Raw genomic sequence first — 19096 nt, 5'->3', positions numbered from 1 at the left:
CACCATGTGGGGAAGACTGAAAGGGCACCACCGCCTGAGAAGGGTGCTGTCGCCACCTGGCGGGAGGAGAAGGCGACAGCAGTGGGGAGTGCAGAGGGGACAGCAGAGGGAAGTGGCCCGTCGCCCTGCTCCTGAGACGGAGCTGACCAGGGGACACACGCGAAGTGGAGGAGGGTGTGCAGAGCAGGAGAGCTGAGAGGGGTCGTGCCGGGGAGTTCGGAGCTGGGACGGGCGGCGGCGGAGTTGGGAGAAAGCACGCATGTGGTCTGCTCCGGCACGGGTCCCCAAGCACGGAGAAGGGAAAATCAAGGCCCCACAGGCCGGCTTGAATCACATGACCGGCTCAGCCCAGACGGCAATACCGCCTTGCCAGAGGGCCTGCTGTTCCCCGTACAGGGAGTGGAGTAGTCTCGGATCAGACAGACAGACGGCACCACCATGCAGAAAACATCCGGTTTATTAGGATTAGCTGTGGCGTACATGGTTCCTTTGATAGTTCTGAGCTGATCACGAGTCCCCAGTAACGGTACACAGGTAGGGATGCGGCTGAACACAGACAGTAACTGGTAAACTGCTTAGAAAATCACGGGGACCCCAATGGGTTATGTTAGCGATTTGTGAAAGAAAGAAAACGTAGCGTGGGACCTTGCCACGGGTGCGGAGCAGAGCAGGCGGGTTTTTGTGGCCTCGTTCAGTGCTCTCACTGCGAGCCCCCGTGCCCCCCAGAAGCTGGATGGGAGGGCCGGAGACCATCCACCCCCTCCCTGCAAAGGAGCAGCGCCCCCCTCTTCCTGCTTACAGGTGGCATCTCTTCCCAGAAAGACTGTCAGCCATGAAACCCATTTCCATACGGACCGGCGTGACCTCCGAGTTACAGGGGGAAGGTGCTGCATCCACAACAGCGCTGGGGCCTAGTGTCCCGACTGTCGTCCCGTCGCATCTCCGGAATCCATCTTCCCACCTGCTCGAGGCCGGGACACGTGTGACCCAGCTTCCTTCCCTTCCAGACCCAGCTCTTCGTCGTGGCGAAGGCAGGACTTGGAAGTTCCGAATGTCAGCATGGAGCATGGAGCCGTCAACACTGAGCACGAACTCAGTTCAAGACTCACACAGCTGTCCCAGGACAGGCGGGCACGTGGCACTGGCGTGGCCCCGCGTGGGACTCCAGACACAGCTGGTGTCCAGCTCCCACCCCTGCTCCTATTCAGCAGGTGGGGTGGCCTGTCAATGTCCCCGTCCCCTCCTAGATTGGGAGACACTCCTGCTTCCAAATAATTCTTTGTTCTAATATAGGCGAGTCTTTAACCAGATATGCAAATGTGACTGATTTAGAGCTTTCGTATAATCTCTGTTAGAGCTTTCATATAAATAAACTCATGCATCCAAAAGATTCCCAGTCAAACCACGTGCCTGATATTTAATTTGGGAAATAGCCTGGCCGGCACACGCTTCTCGGAGAGGCCGTGGGGATGGGAGGGCGTGGGGACTTTGTGTGACCCGCGCTATCACAGCTCCGGGCAAGAATTCCAGATCTGGGTTCAGGGGCGTCTCAAGGCTTGGGGGTCTGTGGGGGGAGTTTCTGCTTCTCCGCTGAGCAGCACAAACACTCACCAGTGGCCCAGCTTGAACAGGCCAGGGCTGACCTTCTCTCTCAGTGCATTTTTTACATTTTTCTCCTTCGAAGAGAAGCCAGAGAAGGAAGACAGGGCAATGAAAGCCTCCCTCCTTGGGAATGTGGGCCCTGTCCGTGCCCTTCCCCCACCGGAGGGGCAGGAGAGCACAAACCCCGGCCTCCGGGCAAGCATGACTTTCAGCTGGGGGTTGGGGTCTGCCCACCGGAGGAGGGTGCCCCACTCTTGGCTACGCCGTGGTGGGGTCAGGGCCCCCGGACGGAGAGCGCGACGGATGCCCCACTCCGGACATCCAGACCAAGCCTCAGAAGAACAGGGGGTGAAAGGCAGCGGTTCCCACTGCCGAAGGAAGAGGGGTGGGAGCCCCAACTCCCACTCTCCAAAGTCAGAGGGCCTGGCAGGGGAGCGGCCGCCTCGTCTGGGGCCTTGGGGCCCCCGGATTGTACCCTGCGGCCGAGTGGGTGCCCCCCAATGGTTCCACCCCCACCCGGGGTCCTGGTTGACGAAGAGCCTCATGAGGTAACAGCAGTCCCGCTTGAAAGTGAAAGTACTCTGCAGTTGGCGGTGATCCCCGTTTATTGCTGGCGCTGAGTGAGGGCCACGGGCGGGCCTTTGGGGGTCGGCACCTGAGAAAGGCAGGTCAGGCGCTGCTGGGCCCTCTGCTGGGAAAGGTCGCCCGGGGCCAGCCTCGCTGTGGCTTCCGGGGCCTGCAGTCCTGGGCAGGGCCACCGAGTCGGGACTCTCTCGTTCTGCCACCAGAGGTGGCTGTGCTGCCAGCACCGAGGCTCCCAGGGCGGCTGTGGGCCCGGACCAGGGATGGGCCCGTAACCGACCACTGCTGGCGCTCCAGGGCCCCGCTTTCCGGGGGTTGCACCTTAGCGCCTTAACCAGGGCCCTCCTGCCAGCCTGTCCCCCTCCTGTGCGGGGGCATCAGGCTCCCATAGCTTCAAGCCCCCCTCGGTCCCACCCACCCACCCACCCACCCAAAGAGTCTCTGCTTTAGAATATACAGTATATATTAGATGCTTCATCTTGAATACACTCCCTCTCTGAGTGTCAGGTCAAATTAGTCACGTGAGGGAAGGCGGCCTCCGAATATGTAAAGCACTCAGCGGGCGCCTGCCAGGCTCCCTGGCAGGAAGGAAGGGATTCCTGACCACGTTCTCTTTCCAGGCCAAGCCTCCTCCCATCCCAAAGCCCAGCTCCAGGCTGATGAGGACCTGACATGGGTCATGGGTGGCTCCTCATGTCAAGGAAGTCCTGGGCATTGTCTGGGCCTCGGGGGGCACATGAGACTGCCCAGGGGAGGTGACGCCTGCCACCTTGTCCCACGGCCAGAGAAAGGCCACAGAGCGAGGCCAGCTGGGGAGGGTCTTGGGGTGGGGGCTGGAGGGGAGGGCAGAAGGGGAGACTCCTCTGATTATTGCGGTCAGGTGTCCGGGGAACACCAGGGATTCCTGGGAACCTTGTGGGGGCTGGGAGAGGCAGGGCAGAGGCTCCGCTTGGTTTTAAGGGCATTTGAGCACATTCTCTCCCTGGGAAACTTGCCTGTGGCCCTTCTCTGTGCATGAAGTGTCTATCCCTTAATGTAGATCCAGTGACAGACAGCCTGATATATGACAAGGATGTCTTGTTTTAAAGTAAATTGTGCCAGGGATCCTTCCGATTTGTGATCCCCACCCCTGCCCCCTGCAAGCCACATCTGACAAGCCAGCTTCTGCCCTTCCTCTGCCCACTTCCCCGACCCACCGGCTGTGGGCAGGTCACGCAGCCAGTTCGCTCAGAGCGGGGACCGCTTTCCCACGGCTGCTGTCCTTTGGGAGACCCACATGTTTATTTCGTGGAAGACGGAGTTGGTTACTTCTGGAAGCTCTTTGTGGAGAACGTGGTAGGCACCTTCGTAAATCTGCAATTGGGAGAGACAGGAAGTCAGGGCCACAGGAAGGGACAGGTACAGGCAGGGAGGAGCCAGCGGGTGCTCCGGGCTCTCTCCCCATGCACCGAGGACTCCCCCCTTTATGCTGTTGTTGTCTTTCGATCAGAGGACAGCTCAAATAAATTAAAATGTCCCAACGTGTTCTAGGGGCGCCTGGGTGGCTCAGTTGGTTGAGCGTCCGCCTTCGGCTTAGGTCATGATCTCGCGGTTTGTGGGTTCAAGCCCCGCGTCGGGCTCTGTGCTGACAGCCCAGAGCCTGGAGCCCATTTCAGATTCTGTGTCTCCCTCTCTCTCTGTACCCCTCCCCCCTCACACTCGGTCTCTCTCTCCTTCAAAAATAAAAAAACATTAAAAAAAATAAAAAAAAATAAAATGTCCCAACATATTCTAGCATGCCTTTCCTTACGCACACCCTCCCTTGACTCTACTTCTCTCTCTAGCTATGGACCCGTCTGGGCCTCCACCTCGAAAGGGTGAGTTCCACTCACTGTCTACACATCCTTGCCTTCCGTCTGGTGCTCAGCGTATTCCAACCTGACTTTCACTCCCACCAGCCCTCAGCGTGTGTTCTTGGCACCCCCTCCCATGACCTTCCCCTCGCAGTAGCCAGGAAACACTTTTTGCTCTCGTGTGATCTGACTTCTCAGCTCATTCAAAAGTTGACCAGTGTGAACTCTCTAGAAACACTCTCCTCTTGTGGTTTGCACGGCTTTCCACCCTCACGGTCTTCTTCCTGTCTTGCCACCAGCCCCTTCTCAGTCTAGGCTGTACCCACGGCCCTGCTGACCTTTGCATGCTGGCAGGGCCCATGGGCGTGGCCGTGGGTCTCCTTGTCCTTCCCTGGAGTAACTCTGTCCGGTCTCGTGGTTTTAAAACCACTCCTGTGCTGGTGACTCAGGAATTAAATCTCCAGCCAGATCTCTCTCTGAACTCTAGATGTGTATATCTGACTGCCTATTTGTAGGACTGCCAATAGGCATCTCCAAATTTATTTATTTATTTTTTTAACCGTGGTAAAAAAAAAAAAAAAAGATCACATAAAATTTACCACCTTCATCATTTTTAAGTGTACAGCTCAGGAGTGTTAAGTATTTTCACACGGTTGTGCAACAGATCTCTAGAACTTTTTCACCTTGCGAAACTGAAACTCCCATTAAATTCCCTCTCCTCCTTCCCCCGGCTCTGGGCAACCACCATTCTACTTTCTATTTCTACGGTTTTTGACTCCTTTAGATGCTTCACGCAAGTGGAATCATACGGTGTTTCTGCTTCTGCAATTGGCTAATTTCACTGAGCATAATGTCCCCAAGGTTCATCACGTTGTAGCATGAGTCAGAACTGCCTTCCTTTTTAAGGCTGAATAATATTCCATCACTGGTCTAGACCACATTTGATGTATCCACTCATCCATCGATGGACGTCTGGGTTGCTTCTACTGCTTGGCTGTGGTGAAGAATGCCCCCATGAGCACGGGTGGTGAGCACCTTTTGGAGACCCTGCTTTCCTTTCTTTTTCTGAAATTTTTTTTAATTTTTTTTTCAACGTTTATTTATTTTTGGGACAGAGAGAGACAGAGCATGAACGGGGGAGGGTCAGAGAGAGAGGGAGACACAGAATCGGAAACAGGCTCCAGGCTCCGAGCCATCAGCCCAGAGCCTGACGCGGGGCTCGAACTCACGGACCGCGAGATCGTGACCTGGCTGAAGTCGGACGCTTAACCGACTGTGCCACCCAGGCGCCCCTCTTTTTCTGAATTTCTAACAGGACCCTCTAACAGGTGGCTCAAAATGGAATTCTGGATATTCCCCACACCTCTGTCCCAGTGTCTCACAACTGGGAGCCGCGTCTCCTCCCTGGTGCAAGCCCACAGCCCAGGGCTTGCCCTGCTCCCTCCCAGCCTGTCTCTGGCCTCCAGTCTTGCCTCCACGTGGCAGCTGTGAGGACTCCTGGAGAACTGAAATCAGCACATGTCACTCTCCAGCTCCAATGCTCAGGTGAATCTTCATGCAACCCAGAGAAAAAGTCCCGACTCTGGGTACGCGGGCCACCACTCCCTTGCTCGGCTCACACCGCCCCCTGCTGGCTGCTTGCACACAGCCTGATCTTTCCAACCTGGGGTCTTGGTGTGCTGTCCCTCGTTCTAGAACATTCTTCCACCACTCTCCCTGTGCGCCCCATCTGAAGCAGGGGCTTCACCGTCCCTCTGGTCGGCCAGCCCACCCCTGGCACCGACCCCCTGCATCATCATCCTGGTCGCGTTTCTGCTTAGTGCTCATCTGGCTAGGATGGGGGCCACATGGGAGTCGGACTCTGCCTGTCTGGACCCCGGGCCTGGCACAGAGTAAGTGCCCAATGAGTAAGTGAATTAAAGAAGACACGGATGAGAGGGGGGTGAATGCATAACTGAGTGGTCTTCTTGGGGCTGGGGTGTGCCACACGGGAGGCTCCCACCCAGGCTGCCAGGTCCACCGGAGTTTTCATGCCTCTGGCACTAACACAGCCAGCTTTCCTCTCCCCGCTCTCCTTCTTGTTCTTCATCCACGAGTCTGCATCTGGTGTTTGGTGTGGGCCGGGGTCTGCTCTTCGTACTGCTGCAGGGGAGCACTTGATGGTTGGCAGGGATGGAAGCGTCTTTGTGAGCGAGGTGCGGGGTGGAGAGCGGCAGGGGCTCTGTCAGAGGACCTGAGTTCGAATTCCGACTCCGCCACTCATAGGTGTAGACTCTGTGTGACTTTGCCTGCTCTCCTTACACTGAGCAAGAAATGGCCCTAGACGCAGGGCCCCTGCACTCGGTTGCTCAGGCTGTGGTGGCACGGTCAAGGACACGTCTGTTGGGGAATGCGCTGCACCCTCGGGGTGTGTCTGCCTAACCGGCCGCAGAGCGCCACCTTCAGGGTCAACTGTCGCTTGATGGGTATATAGTAGGTGTTCCTCCACCTGGGGCTCTGCCCGGTTCCATCAGGCAAACAAAAGGGGCCCCTCTCAACCTCACAACTACATCTGCCATCTTGAAAGTGCTCTGAGTTAGTCCGTTGCAGTCTATCGGGTGTGATGTGCCACGTGGCTACACCACAGGTGCTGTCCCCTCTGCTCTTGAGGGTTCCCTTGCAGACCAGATCCCACCAGGCCCCCTGCACCTTTGCGCCCAGAGCCCCCGGGGGCGGCAGGCAGGCTGAGGCTGTTGCTGTTGGTGCGTAAGGCCAACATGTAGGGAGGCCAGGCAGAACACACGCCCTTGGCCCTCGGTCGCGGCCACGCCGAGGGCATTCTCTCGGGAGACCTCTTTCTGCTCCATGCCCGGTTGCGGTTCTCTTCTTGACTGCGACAACTCAGTGCTCTCTCCTTCTTCCTCTCAAGCTCGTTCATGTGAACAATCAGCTCATGGCTTGTGCACTTGCTCAGAATTAATAGATGCCTGGCATCCCTGGTACTTGTTCCCCCGGGGGGGCCCAAGGGACGCCACCTTCCCTCTGTCTTGGGGACGTGGGGGGCAGCTGCTCACCTTGAGTGTCTTGTCCTGGCTCTTGGAGGACTCCATGACCAGGTAGGCCCCTTTGCTGTCACAAAGGCGGTCGGCAGAGCCCTGGAGCAGCAGGAAGGGCAAGGTCAGCTTGGGGAGGGCCCGCTCCACCCGCGTGACGGCATTGAGCAGCTGGTTGCCGAAGCACACCTTCAGTCCCGCCCGGCAGATGAGGGGGTCCGCATTATAAATGTCGACCTGCAGGAAAGAGAGAGAGAGAGAGAGAGAGAGAGAGAGAGATCCATGAAATGTTGGGCAGGGGGCTTCCAGTCCAGGGGCCCGGACCTGTTTCCTGGAGCTTTCCTCCTGCTCTGGCCTGAACGGCTGATTCGGGTCACGTCTGCTCCTCTGGGCTGTGGGTGCCGAGCGAGAGCCAGGAGCAGGGCCAGCCCTTCCAGAAGGCTGACCTGCACTACTTTTGGCCCCCCTCCTTCCAGGCTCCGCTGCATGCCGCACTCATACCCGTGCCCATGGACAGTTTCAAGCATTGATTTGTCACCAAAAAGATGTAAGCAGCATCATATCGTTTGCTTTGATGATTTCAGTCAGGAGTAGCTCTGAAGAGGTTTTGGCGTTGATCTGCGTGGATTCTGTTTTCTCTAAGTCTGTCCACCTGGAATTCTGTCTGCCTGGTGGGCGTGGGTGAGGAGCACACGCTGAGTGCGGGGGTAGAAGGGGCTCTGCTGGAAGGCCTGGGGCTGCTGCGAGGGGTGCCGAAGGCCCTTGGCAGGGCACTGCCCCCTCACCTTCGGGAGAAGCAAGGCCCGGGGCAGGTCTGGGCCGCAGAGGTCGCCCGCCACCCTGACAAGGAGCCTGTCACCACACCTGCACCCTCAGCCGTATCTGCCCCTTCACGGGATGTGCCTAGAGGCGGGTCTGACGTGGAGGTCCACCCAGCCGTTGGTGGGGCTGCCCTGGCACCCTGTCCTGCTCTCCCTACCTTCTGGCTGGACTCCTCTGCCTCTGAGGGTGCCTGCTCACTCTGGCCCGAGGTGGGGCATCTGCCCCACAGAATCTGGGTAACAAGTTTCTAGAACTCTCTGAGGCCCATATGGGAAGGTGTGAGACCACAACGCCCCTCCGCTCAGTTTCCTCATCCTTGCCAGTGGGTACTTAGCCAGTTGGAGAAGTGCCCTGTGGTGTCAGGACTGGGTGAGGGAGCAGAGAAGCCACAGGGATGAAGCTTCCGGGAATAGATGCTCGCGAGGCCACCAGAGAATCCACTGCGCTCTGACTCTGACCCTCCAGGTGTGGGGGCTACATCTCCCCTTCTTCACCACCCCCTACAGGGCCTCCGCCAGAATCCTGGATCCGGGCCAAGAAGGGACAGGCTGTCTTGGGTCGCCCCTGCCAACCCTGGAGTGATCCCATGCTGGGGACTGAGCATGGCACACCAGACCATTTGTGAAAAGCCACGCGAGATGGATTAACCACTTCCTGCAGCTGAGCTGGTGTTGACTCCTGCAGGGCCAGGCCATCTGCTTGGGGGCTGAGAGGATGAGAGACTGGCCAGGACAGGGCACAGGCAGTTTCTGGCTTGACCACATGGCCACAGCGGGAGAGCATTCGGGGTCTGCATGGAGGCGTGTTTGGGGAGAGGGCTGTGGGGCCCCCCAGAGAGGCCTGGGCCTAAAGTCTGTCGTAAACTGATGCCAACAAATACAAAGGCAACTGCAGCACTTCTGACCGGACACATACTTTGTGCTCAGCGTGGGGCCGGGGTGTCACGAGCAGGATCTCGTTTGGGAAAAAGAAATGAGGGTAGCCAACATTCATTCCTGAACTCTCCTGCGAGTTTGGCCCTGAGCGTTCAACCCATTCAACCTTCATGAGCTTTGTAAACACACTGCATGAGGAATGGCTCTCATTACCCCTGTTTTGCAGAGGAGGTGGCTGTCACGAGTTACCCAATTCCTGTTTTCCCCTATAGAGCCCTGGATGCGCAGTTTGGAACACTACCACCCAGAATAAAGACTACATTTCCCAGCCTCCCTTGTAGCCTTGTAGGGAGGGAGTGTGCACTTTCTGGTCAAGGAAAGGTTTATCCTACCCTTGCCCCTCCCACCTGCCAGGGCAGACACGGGTGGAGTACAGAGACAGGTGATGCCACAGGGACAAGGGCTGCCCCTTGGAAAGAGAGAGAAAAAATGGATGCCGTTAGCCCTGAGAAGTCACTGTGCAGGGAAACAAGCCTCTCTCCTGTTAACCCTGTTGTTGTGGTCTGGTCTGGGCAGGCTGGCGGGTCCCGGGCTGACAGCACTCCATTCCACGCTGCCAGGGCCCCGGTTGTGTCCTTGCAAGAGTACAGGGCCCGAGCCCGTTAGACCACCCCCCTCCTGAAGCGGCTTGACACTTTGCCCTTCTGACCCAGATCACCCTGGGCACGTGAAGGCCCTTGAGGAGTTTGCTCCTGGGTGTAATTGCTCTGACAATCAAGCGGCTTCCTGCTCTTGGCTCTTGGCTTCCTTTTTCCACGTCTGGATCACGTAGGCCCTGTTTACACAATGATCTATTACGGGCCTGGGGAAGGACACACCAGATGTGTTGGAGAAAGGGCAGGCCCTGGTATAAACCATGGCCAGGGTGGAAGGCGAGTGGCAGAGGGGAACTGGGACCAAGAAGGAAGAGGAGGGCCATGTGGAAAGCTGAGGCTCAGAGGGCCCAACCCTGCCTCCAAGTAACCATTCTGGCCCAGTCATGGCAGCCTTTGTTTTCTGAGAGCTTGAGATCTAAATCTGCCCAAAGCTTAAGATCTAAATCTGCCCAAAGTCCTCCTTTGGGGGTAGCAATGTGTCCTATCATCCCCAGGAAGGAATGGACAGGGCTCTCCCTCCTCGGCCGGGTCCGAGCCCGGAGCACAGGTCTGCAGAACTAGCCCATTCAAAACCGGAGACCACAAGGTCAGTCCCAAAAGATGTATGATTCCATTTCCACGACGTTCTCGAAATGACAAAAATGAGAGAATGGATTAGTGGTTCGGGAGGGATGAGGTGGGAGGGAAGCGGACGTGGAGGGATTCTGGGGCTCGACTGTATCATGTCAGTATGCTGGTTGAGTTACTGTCCTACAGATTTGCAAGATGTCATCACTGGGGGAACTGAGGAAGGGTACATGGGATCCCTCTGTATTATCTGTCACAAGTCTGTGTGAATCACAGTTATCTTCAAATAAAAAGTCTGATTAAAAATACATAACAAAGATCCAGTCTTTGGTACTATCTCTCACGCCCAGCTCCCTCCATTTGTTGGACCACAGCTGGTCCTGCCAGTGGAGGACAGTGTCCGCTGGGGACCTACCAGCCAGAAGCTGTGGATCTGAGTCCAAGTGACTGAATTTTTGTTCCAGATGACTGACTTCTGGGGACACCTCCACTCGCTGAGACTTGAAATCCTTCTTCTTGGTTGGGGTAGTTGACTGACCAATATAAGAAAGACCAGAGGAGTGAGGGCCACTCAGCCCTGACGTCTCCTACCTGTGTGATCTTGGGCGAGGCCCTTCTCCTTCCTGGGCTTCAGTTTCCCCACAGGGAGGACCTTGAAATTCCTTTTGGGTTGTAAGTTTCATAAGCTGTGAATATGTTCCTGGCCTCCTGTGTGTGTTTTAGCAATCATCAAGTACTTCACGGTTTTCTGAGGCTCTCAGGGCCGTCAGCAAGGTTGAACCGGACAGCCAGGAACATGCCAACTGGGGCTCCTGACTTCCACACAAGGTCTCTCTGTGGGAAGAGACTTTGCCCCAAAGCACAGTAAATATAGCTGTAATCCACAGCTGGGAGTTTTCTTGAACCTTTGGTTGAGCAAAATCTAGGCCCCACCCCACCAGTCAAAGCTCTTGACCTATTTTTTTGAAAATCTGTTCTGTGATGGAATGCAAAATTACATTTTTAATTAGAATAATACTAAAAATAACTAACACACGGAGCCCTTAACTCTGTACCGGGTGCTACATGAAGTGCTTTACTTGTATTTGCTCATCGAAACTTCTCAGGAAGGCTCTGTAGGGACTGGTATTATTCTTCTATCTGTGAGGAGCCTGAAGCTCAGAGAGGCTGTGTGACTCACCCAAAGTTACACAGTAATTAAGGGGCGGAGCCAGGATAAGAAGGTAGGCAGGTGGGCTCCACATTAGCATTCTGAACCACTCATCAGGCTATGCTACCTGTCTAGAGAAGAGAAAGTAAAGGTGGGTCTTGTGCACTTAGATGGCCAGGAGCTGTGGAGGTGGCCCTTCCAGAAAAGAAAGGGCTGGATCCCTGGTGAGGACCAGAAACGTCTGGGCCTGACAGATAACGAGGTGATCCTTCGCGGACTGCCAAAGGGCAAGGGGGTGCCCTCTGGGCACAGACACACAGGTGTCATTCCACGTGACAGACGCATACAGCCCAGCGGGCCTCCTCTCCTGACGCTTCCCCTCAGGTACCTACAGATGTGTCTACAGCTGGAGCTTTTTCACCCTCTTTCCCTCGAATCCCTTTCTTTTCCTCTGGAAGCCTCATGCTTCCACCTGAGCTTTAGCCCACCCATCCTGGGACTCCCACCTCCTTCCTCCATTCTTTAGGTCTCTGTTAATCCATCCATTTCCTTCACAGGAAAATCAGCTCACCTTCTCTGGCATACTGGAGAGACAGTGTGTAGCAACTCTGCCCAAAGGATTGCTATGAAACTGTGGGGACCCTAAAACGAACCGGCAGGCCTTTGCAGAGACAATCTCTTCATTTCCCACCTTTGCCTTGAATGGCAGGAGAGGCAATTTGTTGTGGAGAGAGTTGGATGAGGGAAAATCCTGTCCCACGCATGTTGGCTTGCATCTCCTGTCTCAAGTGTTTTCCCAGCCGGATGCTCTTTGTCTCCTTGAGGGTCTGGTCTGCTTTCGGGCCTCAGGTCAGGACTCACTCCATCAGGCTCCCCAGGCTCTCAAGCTAGGGGCCCTCCACCAGCCCCACGCGCACCGGGGTCTGCAGTCGGGTGTTCGTGCGCCTGGCTCGGCAGTCAAGCATCAGCCCTTGGGGCCGGCCCTGGGAGGCCCTTGGTAGACACTGGATGGATGGATGGATGGATGAGTGAGCCTTCCTCTAACCCAGTCTGAGAAGCAGCACTCAGGCTCTGGGGGTCTGGTGCACACCAGGCGGCAGCTGGGAAACTCCGCAGCGGGCTTGCTGGCCCACAGCTGGCAGAGGGGCTGTTCACAGCTGGAATGACACCAGGCTCAGAGGCTTCATGTCACAAAGAAGGGCTGGGCACCGGAGAGGAGTGCCGCCCACCCCCAACGAAGGCCAGCTCTCATGAGTGCCAGGTTCATGGGATATCGTCAGGGCGAATGAGAACTCAGCATAGGAATCGGCCTGAACCGAAGACACGGCCCGCTGAAAGCAGGCTTGCCTGGCGCGGCCAATGTAAGCTCCCCTCTCCGTGCGCCCTCTCTTGTTGAGCCTTGTCCAGCTGTCCCTGGGGTCTGGATGCCTGTAGAGTCTCTCCTCTCTTCCCACACTCAGCTCACTGCCCCTTGCTCTGGGAGGCCTCCCTCCCTGGGGGCACTGTGAGCCATCACTGTTCCTGTCCTTCCTCCGGGCAGGCATCCTCTGTACCTACAGCCTGGGGCTGCCCCTGACATTTCCAGTTTCCAGAATCCCCCTTCCCATGCCCCTCTTCTTGTCTGCTGGCAAACCCTGGGCCCCTCTTCAGGGCCAGTTCACATGTTTCCTCCCACTGACAGGCGCCCAGGCACTGTTGGGGAACCTGGCGCTTCCCTCCAGGGCTCCTGTATCTTTGACACAACTTTTGCTGATGTGATAACAACAGCTCCCATCGGCATGGTGTCTACACGGCACCAGGCTGCGGCCAAACCCACCCCCCTGCCACCCCGCTCCAAGATGGATCAGTGGCACCGTGTGGTTTCCAAGGTCGTGTTGTGGCACAAAGGAGGAGACAGAGTCGGGGATCTGGGTCTGGACTCTTCCCACCGAGCCTGCTGCCTGCCTCTTTGTCCTCCAGAACCACCTTTCTGCCCTGTGGCCGTGACCCCAGAAGACAGGGTGGCTCATCAGGTATTTCCGGGCCTGGCCCGAAGCGGGGCTTCCATGAAATCCTGTTGGTGTAACGTGCCACCTGCAGGACGGCAGAGGGGAGATGAGGGTCTTGCCTGATGCGGCACAAAGTCCCCCCAACTCGGCTGACTGAAGATAAGTCAGGAGGCCCGAGTCACTGCTATGGCTGTTGGAGGACCTGCCCAACCTTGGTGGCTGAAATTCTCGAGCCAGACAAGAACCATCAGAAATAAGGCCACTGTGGTTCCATTCTGGATAGACACGGGATGAATCAGGATTAGCCTACATGTATGAGTTACCGCTGAATCAAGAGCGTATGAATTACTGAGCATCACTGAACATTGCAAAAACCCAGCACAAGGTTCTGGGGCTTCCTTCTGGAGGGCCGAGGATCTTCACAATCAGACAGGCAACCCTGCCGGCTCCTTCAGAGTGGAGCTCCCTGAGTTGTGACCCCGAACCCAGACACGGCTCCTGAGTGGTCACCAAAAGAAGGGGAAAAGCGGCCGCTGTACTCTCCACGCAGTCACATTGGCCACAGCCACCTTTTCACAGGCCCAGGGATTGAATACGAAGTGAGAGAAACAAGAAAGAATTACAGGGATCTTACAGGACCACCTCCGTCACGGCGGGTCACAAACAGCAAGATCCCGTCACCACAAGTCTTAAAAAGTTGGTGGCAACTAAGGAAACCAAAATGCAGATTAGATAGAGAATGAAGACAGGGAATTACTGATACTTTTCCAAAGCGTGACGACGGCATGGGGCCATGTGTGAATGTCCTCATTCCGGTTCCTTCCTCTTGGGCAACACACACTGAAGTATTGAGGAGTTTAGGGTCCCGGGTGCCTGCAACTTAACTTTCAAATGGTTCAGCCAAAACAATGTACCTACTTCACCACCCTGGGTTGGGCAATGACTTCTTGAACATGACGCCAGATGCACAGGCAACGAAAGAAAAAAGTAGGGAATTTGGACTACATCAAAATGAAAACCTTTTGTGCATCAAAGAACACTATCAACATAGAAAGGCAACCCACAGAATGGGAGAATATACTTGCAAATCACATACTGACAAACGGTTCATGGCTAGAATATACAAAGAGCTCCCGCGATGCAACAACAATGCCACCCAAAACATCTGATTGAAAAAATGGAAAAAGTAACGTGAATGGACGCTTCTCCCAGGAAGATATACAAATGGCCAGTAAACGCATGAAAAGGTGCTCAGCACCACTGGTCATTAGAGAAATGCAAACCCTTTTGGGTGTAAACCCAAAAGTACCAAAAGCAGGGTCTTGAAGAGATAGTTGCACACGCATGTTCACAGCAGTCTCATTCACAACAGCCAAGAGGTAGACGCAGCCTGGGCGTCCGTTGACAGACGGATGCATGAACAAAATGTGGTCTATCCATGCCATGGAATAGCATCCAGTCTTCTAAAGGAAGGAAAGTCTGACACAAGCTGCAACAGGGATGAGCCTTGAGGACATGGGTCAGTGAAATGAGCCATTTACAAAAGGACAAACACTGTATGATCGCACTCGTATGAGGTCCCTAGAAGAGTCCAATTCATAGTGACAGAAAGGGGGACGCTGGGTGCCAGGGGCTGGAGGCGACGGGGAGCAGAGCGTTATTATTTAGTCGGGACACAGTTTCAGTTTGGGCAGATGAAGAAGCTTTGGAGACAGGTGGTGGGGACGACTGTGCTACACGGTGAGCATGCTTAAGGCCACCAAACCCTACGTTTAAAAATGGTTAAGATGGTAGGTTTTAAAAAATGAATTACTGGGACCTTATGAAGATAAAAAGCTTCTGTGCAGCAAAGGAAACAACCAACAAAACTAAAAGGCAACCAACGGAATGGGAAAAGACATTTGCAAATGACACATCGGACAAAGGGTTAGTATCCAAAATCTATAAAGAGCTCACCAAACTCCACACCCGAAAAACAAATAACTCAGTGAAGAAATGGGCAGAAAACATGAATAGACACTTCTCTAAAGAAGACATCCGGATGGCCAACAGGCTCATAAAAAGATGCTCAACGTCGCTCCTCATCAGGGAAATACAAATCAAAACCACACTCAAGATACCACCTCACGCCAGTCAGAGTGGCCAAAATGAACAAGTCAGGAGATATAGATGTTGGAGAGGATGTGGAGAAACGGGAACCCTCTTGCACTGTTGGTGGGAATGCAAATTGGTGCAGCCACTCTGGAAAACAGTGTGGAGGTTCCTCAAAAAATTAAAAATAGACCTACCCTATGACCCAGCAGTAGCACTGCTAGGAATTTATCCAAGGGATACAGGAGTACTGATACATAGGGGCACTTGTACCCCAATGTTTATAGCAGCACTCTCAACAACAGCCAAATTATGGAAAGAGCCTAAATGTCCATCAACTGATGAATGGATAAAGAAATTGTGGTTTATATACACAATGGAGCACTACGTGGCAATGAGAAAGAATGAAATATGGCCCTTTGTAGCAACGTGGACGGAACTGGAGAGTGTGACGCTAAGTGAAATAAGCCATACAGAGAAAGATAGATACCATATGGTTTCACTCTTATGTGGATCCTGAGAAACTTAACAGAAACCCATGGGGGAGGGGAAGGAAAAAAAAAAAAAAGAGGTTAGAGTGGGAGAGAGCCAAAGCATAAGAGACTGTTAAAAACTGAGAACAAACTGAGGGTTGATGGGGGGTGGAAGGGAGGGGGGGGTCGGAGGGAGGGGAGGGTGGGTGATGGGTATTGAGGAGGGCACCTTTTGGGATGAGCACTGGGTGTTGTATAGAAACCAATTGGACAATGAATTTCATATATTGAAAAAAAAAAGATGGTAGGTTTTATCTTCCGTGTATATTACCACAATAAATTGGAAAAGACTTAAGCTACACATCCATATTGCTATTTCCATATGTAAGCACAGATGAAAAAAGTATGGCGTAACATTTCCCATTTGGTGAATCACGGGGAAGCGTACGTGGGACTGTGTTGTGCTGTTATTGTCCACTTTCCTGTAGGTTTGAAATTCTCCATAATTAAAATCGGAGGAGAAAGCTCCTTTCCCCACAATCCCAGTTTTCAGGTTCTTTGGTTTCCCTTTGCCAGTAGGAGACACACGTCCCTTGGGTAGGCTTGGAACAGGAAGACGCTGGTGGGCAGAGTCCCCCGTTTGGGGCTGGTGTCTGGATCGGCCGCTTATGCCAAGGCTTGGCAAGTCGGCTGCCTCTGATCGTCCTGTAAATGAGGGTCCAAATCCTAGCTCCTGGGTGGCTTCGAGGTGACCGATGGTGTCTTTGAGCGCATTTGGCCCAGGTGGTATTCCCATGGGAACCCAGCCAAGCTGGTGGCTTCTTTCTTCTTGGATGATGTGACGCTGCAGGGCAGGGAGAATGCGTCAAGGTCTTGGGTCTGGCTGGCAGCTGTGACGACCCCTGACAGTCTGGAGAGTCCACCGGCTTCAGGAAGTCCGCCGGCTTGTGTGCTCAGGGCTGCAAGAGTCCGCAGCGGGAGGAGGGCTGTGAGCAAGAAACATGCGAGGGGGCAGGGGAGGGGGCAGGGGGCAGGTCAGCGGACCTCTCGTGGGCAGGGCACAAGACCAACGTAGTCACATCGTCGTGCTCCGTGCTGGCTGCCCCCATATGGAGCTAGACATGACAAAAGACATTCTAATGGCCTCTTGTGTTTTTTTGTTTTTTGTTTTTTTTTTTTAAGGCACCAGTAAATTCTTAGCTGCTTCAAATAGACAAGTCGTCTGTGGGGAATGTAAGCTAGGAGTGATGGAGAGTCACAAAATAAAATTGGCTGACCAAACTGGGCACACTGGAAAGTTAATAACCGGTTCTCAGAGGGGATTTCTGTGGGAGGCTGTGTCCTGGGGACAGAGTGGGAGGCTGAGGCCTATCTTTAGCTGTGGTTACAATTAGTCAAAAGCCTCAGGGATGGCCGAGCTTTCCAAGGCCTGGCAGGAGCCTTCCGAAGGGCCACGGCAGATACAGCCTCCCTGCGGGCGGGGGTGGGAAGCGTGCAGACAAGAAGAGCTGGGGAGCCTCATCCTCAGCGCTGGGCGCCTCTGAAGTGCTGGGTGGGGGTCTGGAGAGGCGCCCACCTGGAGGAAAGACAGGAAGAGAGCTGGTCACTCCCCACAGCTCTCTGGGCGCCTGGATCTCACCATCTGGCCCTGCCGGCGTGAGTGCCAACTCGCCAGGATGCGCTCCGAGGGCAGCCAGCACGTTGCGAGAAAACAGACTTAGTTCAGAAGACACATGGCCTCTGTGTACAAACAGCGGATGCCCCGCCTTGAGGGTATGCTCGGAATTGCGGCCACTGCTTTTTCCCAGTCTCCACCAGTTCACAGGCTGAAGGACAGAGCTCAGAAAAAGCGGTGCGTTCTGTCTCTGTGCAGTCGGGGTGGGGGGGGCGGTCGGGGGCTCGAGGGTGTGAGGAGATCATTGGCCACCTCCCCTCTTCACCTCTTGCCCCAGTGCCTTTGGCCTGAGAACTATTTAGAACATTCAAGGCTTCTCAGAGTGGGAGGGATTCATCACATTCTGAAGAACCCACTGTTGAGGGCGGAATGATGAATATATATGGCAGCACTCCAGTGTTCTGACCAAGGATGCTAACCATGTAGACAAACATAAAAAATGCCCAAGTGGCAACTTCTTCGTTCTCAGGAATTTAGTGCCAAGGGCACTTGGCTCAGAGTAGAGCGATCTGGGCTCAAACCCTTACTTAGTGGCTGCGTGTCCTTGGGTAAGTGACTCGCCCTCTCTGGGCCCAAGTTTCCACAAATGCAAATACTGGTAAGAAGACTGACTTCCGGGAGATGTGGCCGGACAGAAGGGCTAGGGCGTCTGACACAGAAGAAGGGTACGACAGTCATGCACTGGCCAGTATCGAGACAACACGAGGCATTTTCGGCCTTCATTCCCGGAAGGCTTTGCACGCGCTGGGAGAACGTGCCTCCGTGGGCTGGTGGCCGTGAGGGATGTTGGCTCGCGAGGGGTGTCATGCTAACGGGCCTGGGTGGGCAAAACCCACACAAACACCGTGCTTTTGACATTCCAACGACAGAGCCAGCCTGCTTCCCCAGAGACAGACTTCCAAATCTTCCCAGAGCCCATGGCTCCTTCCACCGGGTCCTGCTTTATAGTAAGCTGGTCAGGCCAACGTTTCTTTTCTTTCTGGGGCTTTTAGAGCCGCGGGGTTCCATGGGAAATATCTTAGCTAAAGATGTGCCTGAAGACACCCTGATGTTAGATCCGGGGAGGTGCCTTTTCTGAACACATTTTCCCCCTGGGCGTTGCTATTTTTAAGGCTCAGCAGAATGTTCAAAGAGAGCCTCTGAGTGGCGACAAGCAGAGGGACTGGTTCTCTGCACCGAGGAATGGAACCGCTCGCTCCTTGTTTATTCCAACTGGAGTCCAGCTTTCAGGCTGACCACCGTCCTGCCTTCCTGGGAGGCTCCCCAGCAGGGAAATGTTTTCGCGTTTCTAAAGAATCACCTCTCTCTGGGGCACCTGGGTGGCTCAGTCGGTTAAGCGTCCGACTTCAGCTCAGGTCATGATCTCGCGGTCCGCGAGTTGGAGCCCTGCTGACAGCTTGGAGGCTGGAGCCTGCTTCGGATTCTGTGTCTCGCTCTCTCTCTCTGACCCTCCCCGGTTCAAGCTCTGTCTCTCTCTGTCTCAAAAATAATTAAAACGTTAAAAAAAAAAAAAAAAAAGAATCACCTCTCTTGTCTGAGTGGTCAGAAACCTGAGCAATGAGGGGTGCCGGCTCCACGTTCACACCCGACTCCCGGCTTTTGTAAGGCCTTCGATGGAATTTTCCACTATTTCAAAAATGAGATAGAAGCTCTGAAATTTACCACTTTTAAACAAAGAGGGTTCGGAATCACTTCGTTATCTTTTTTTTTTTTTTCCCTTCCTTTTTTTGCCCAAGTACCTTCAGGTGGTA

General features: G+C 54.5%; 1 protein-coding gene across 7 annotated transcripts in view; it reads right to left on the bottom strand.

Moving 5' to 3' along the window:
* Positions 1 to 439: 439 nt before the first annotated feature.
* MGLL (monoglyceride lipase) overlaps positions 440 to 19096 on the bottom strand; it is a 169085-nt gene continuing 150428 nt past the window's right edge. For 6 of the 7 annotated variants that reach the window (XM_043588285.1, XM_043588284.1, XM_043588287.1 and 3 more), the window contains 2 exons: positions 7070 to 7285; positions 440 to 3537 (listed from right to left, as the gene is read on the bottom strand). In XM_043588285.1, coding sequence (XP_043444220.1) covers positions 3412 to 3537; positions 7070 to 7285 — 342 coding nt within the window. In that variant the 3' untranslated portion in view covers positions 440 to 3411. Of the gene's footprint in view, positions 3538 to 7069; positions 7286 to 16021; positions 16657 to 19096 lie in introns of those variants that run through there. The other variant, XM_043588286.1, reaches the window with a different exon arrangement.

The sequence above is a fragment of the Prionailurus bengalensis genome, chromosome A2 (assembly GCF_016509475.1).
Source record: "Prionailurus bengalensis isolate Pbe53 chromosome A2, Fcat_Pben_1.1_paternal_pri, whole genome shotgun sequence".
In the NCBI taxonomy this organism is placed as follows: domain Eukaryota; kingdom Metazoa; phylum Chordata; class Mammalia; order Carnivora; family Felidae; genus Prionailurus; species Prionailurus bengalensis.
Note: the sequence above shows the minus strand (reverse complement) of the source record. Positions and strands in the feature narration are given on the sequence as shown.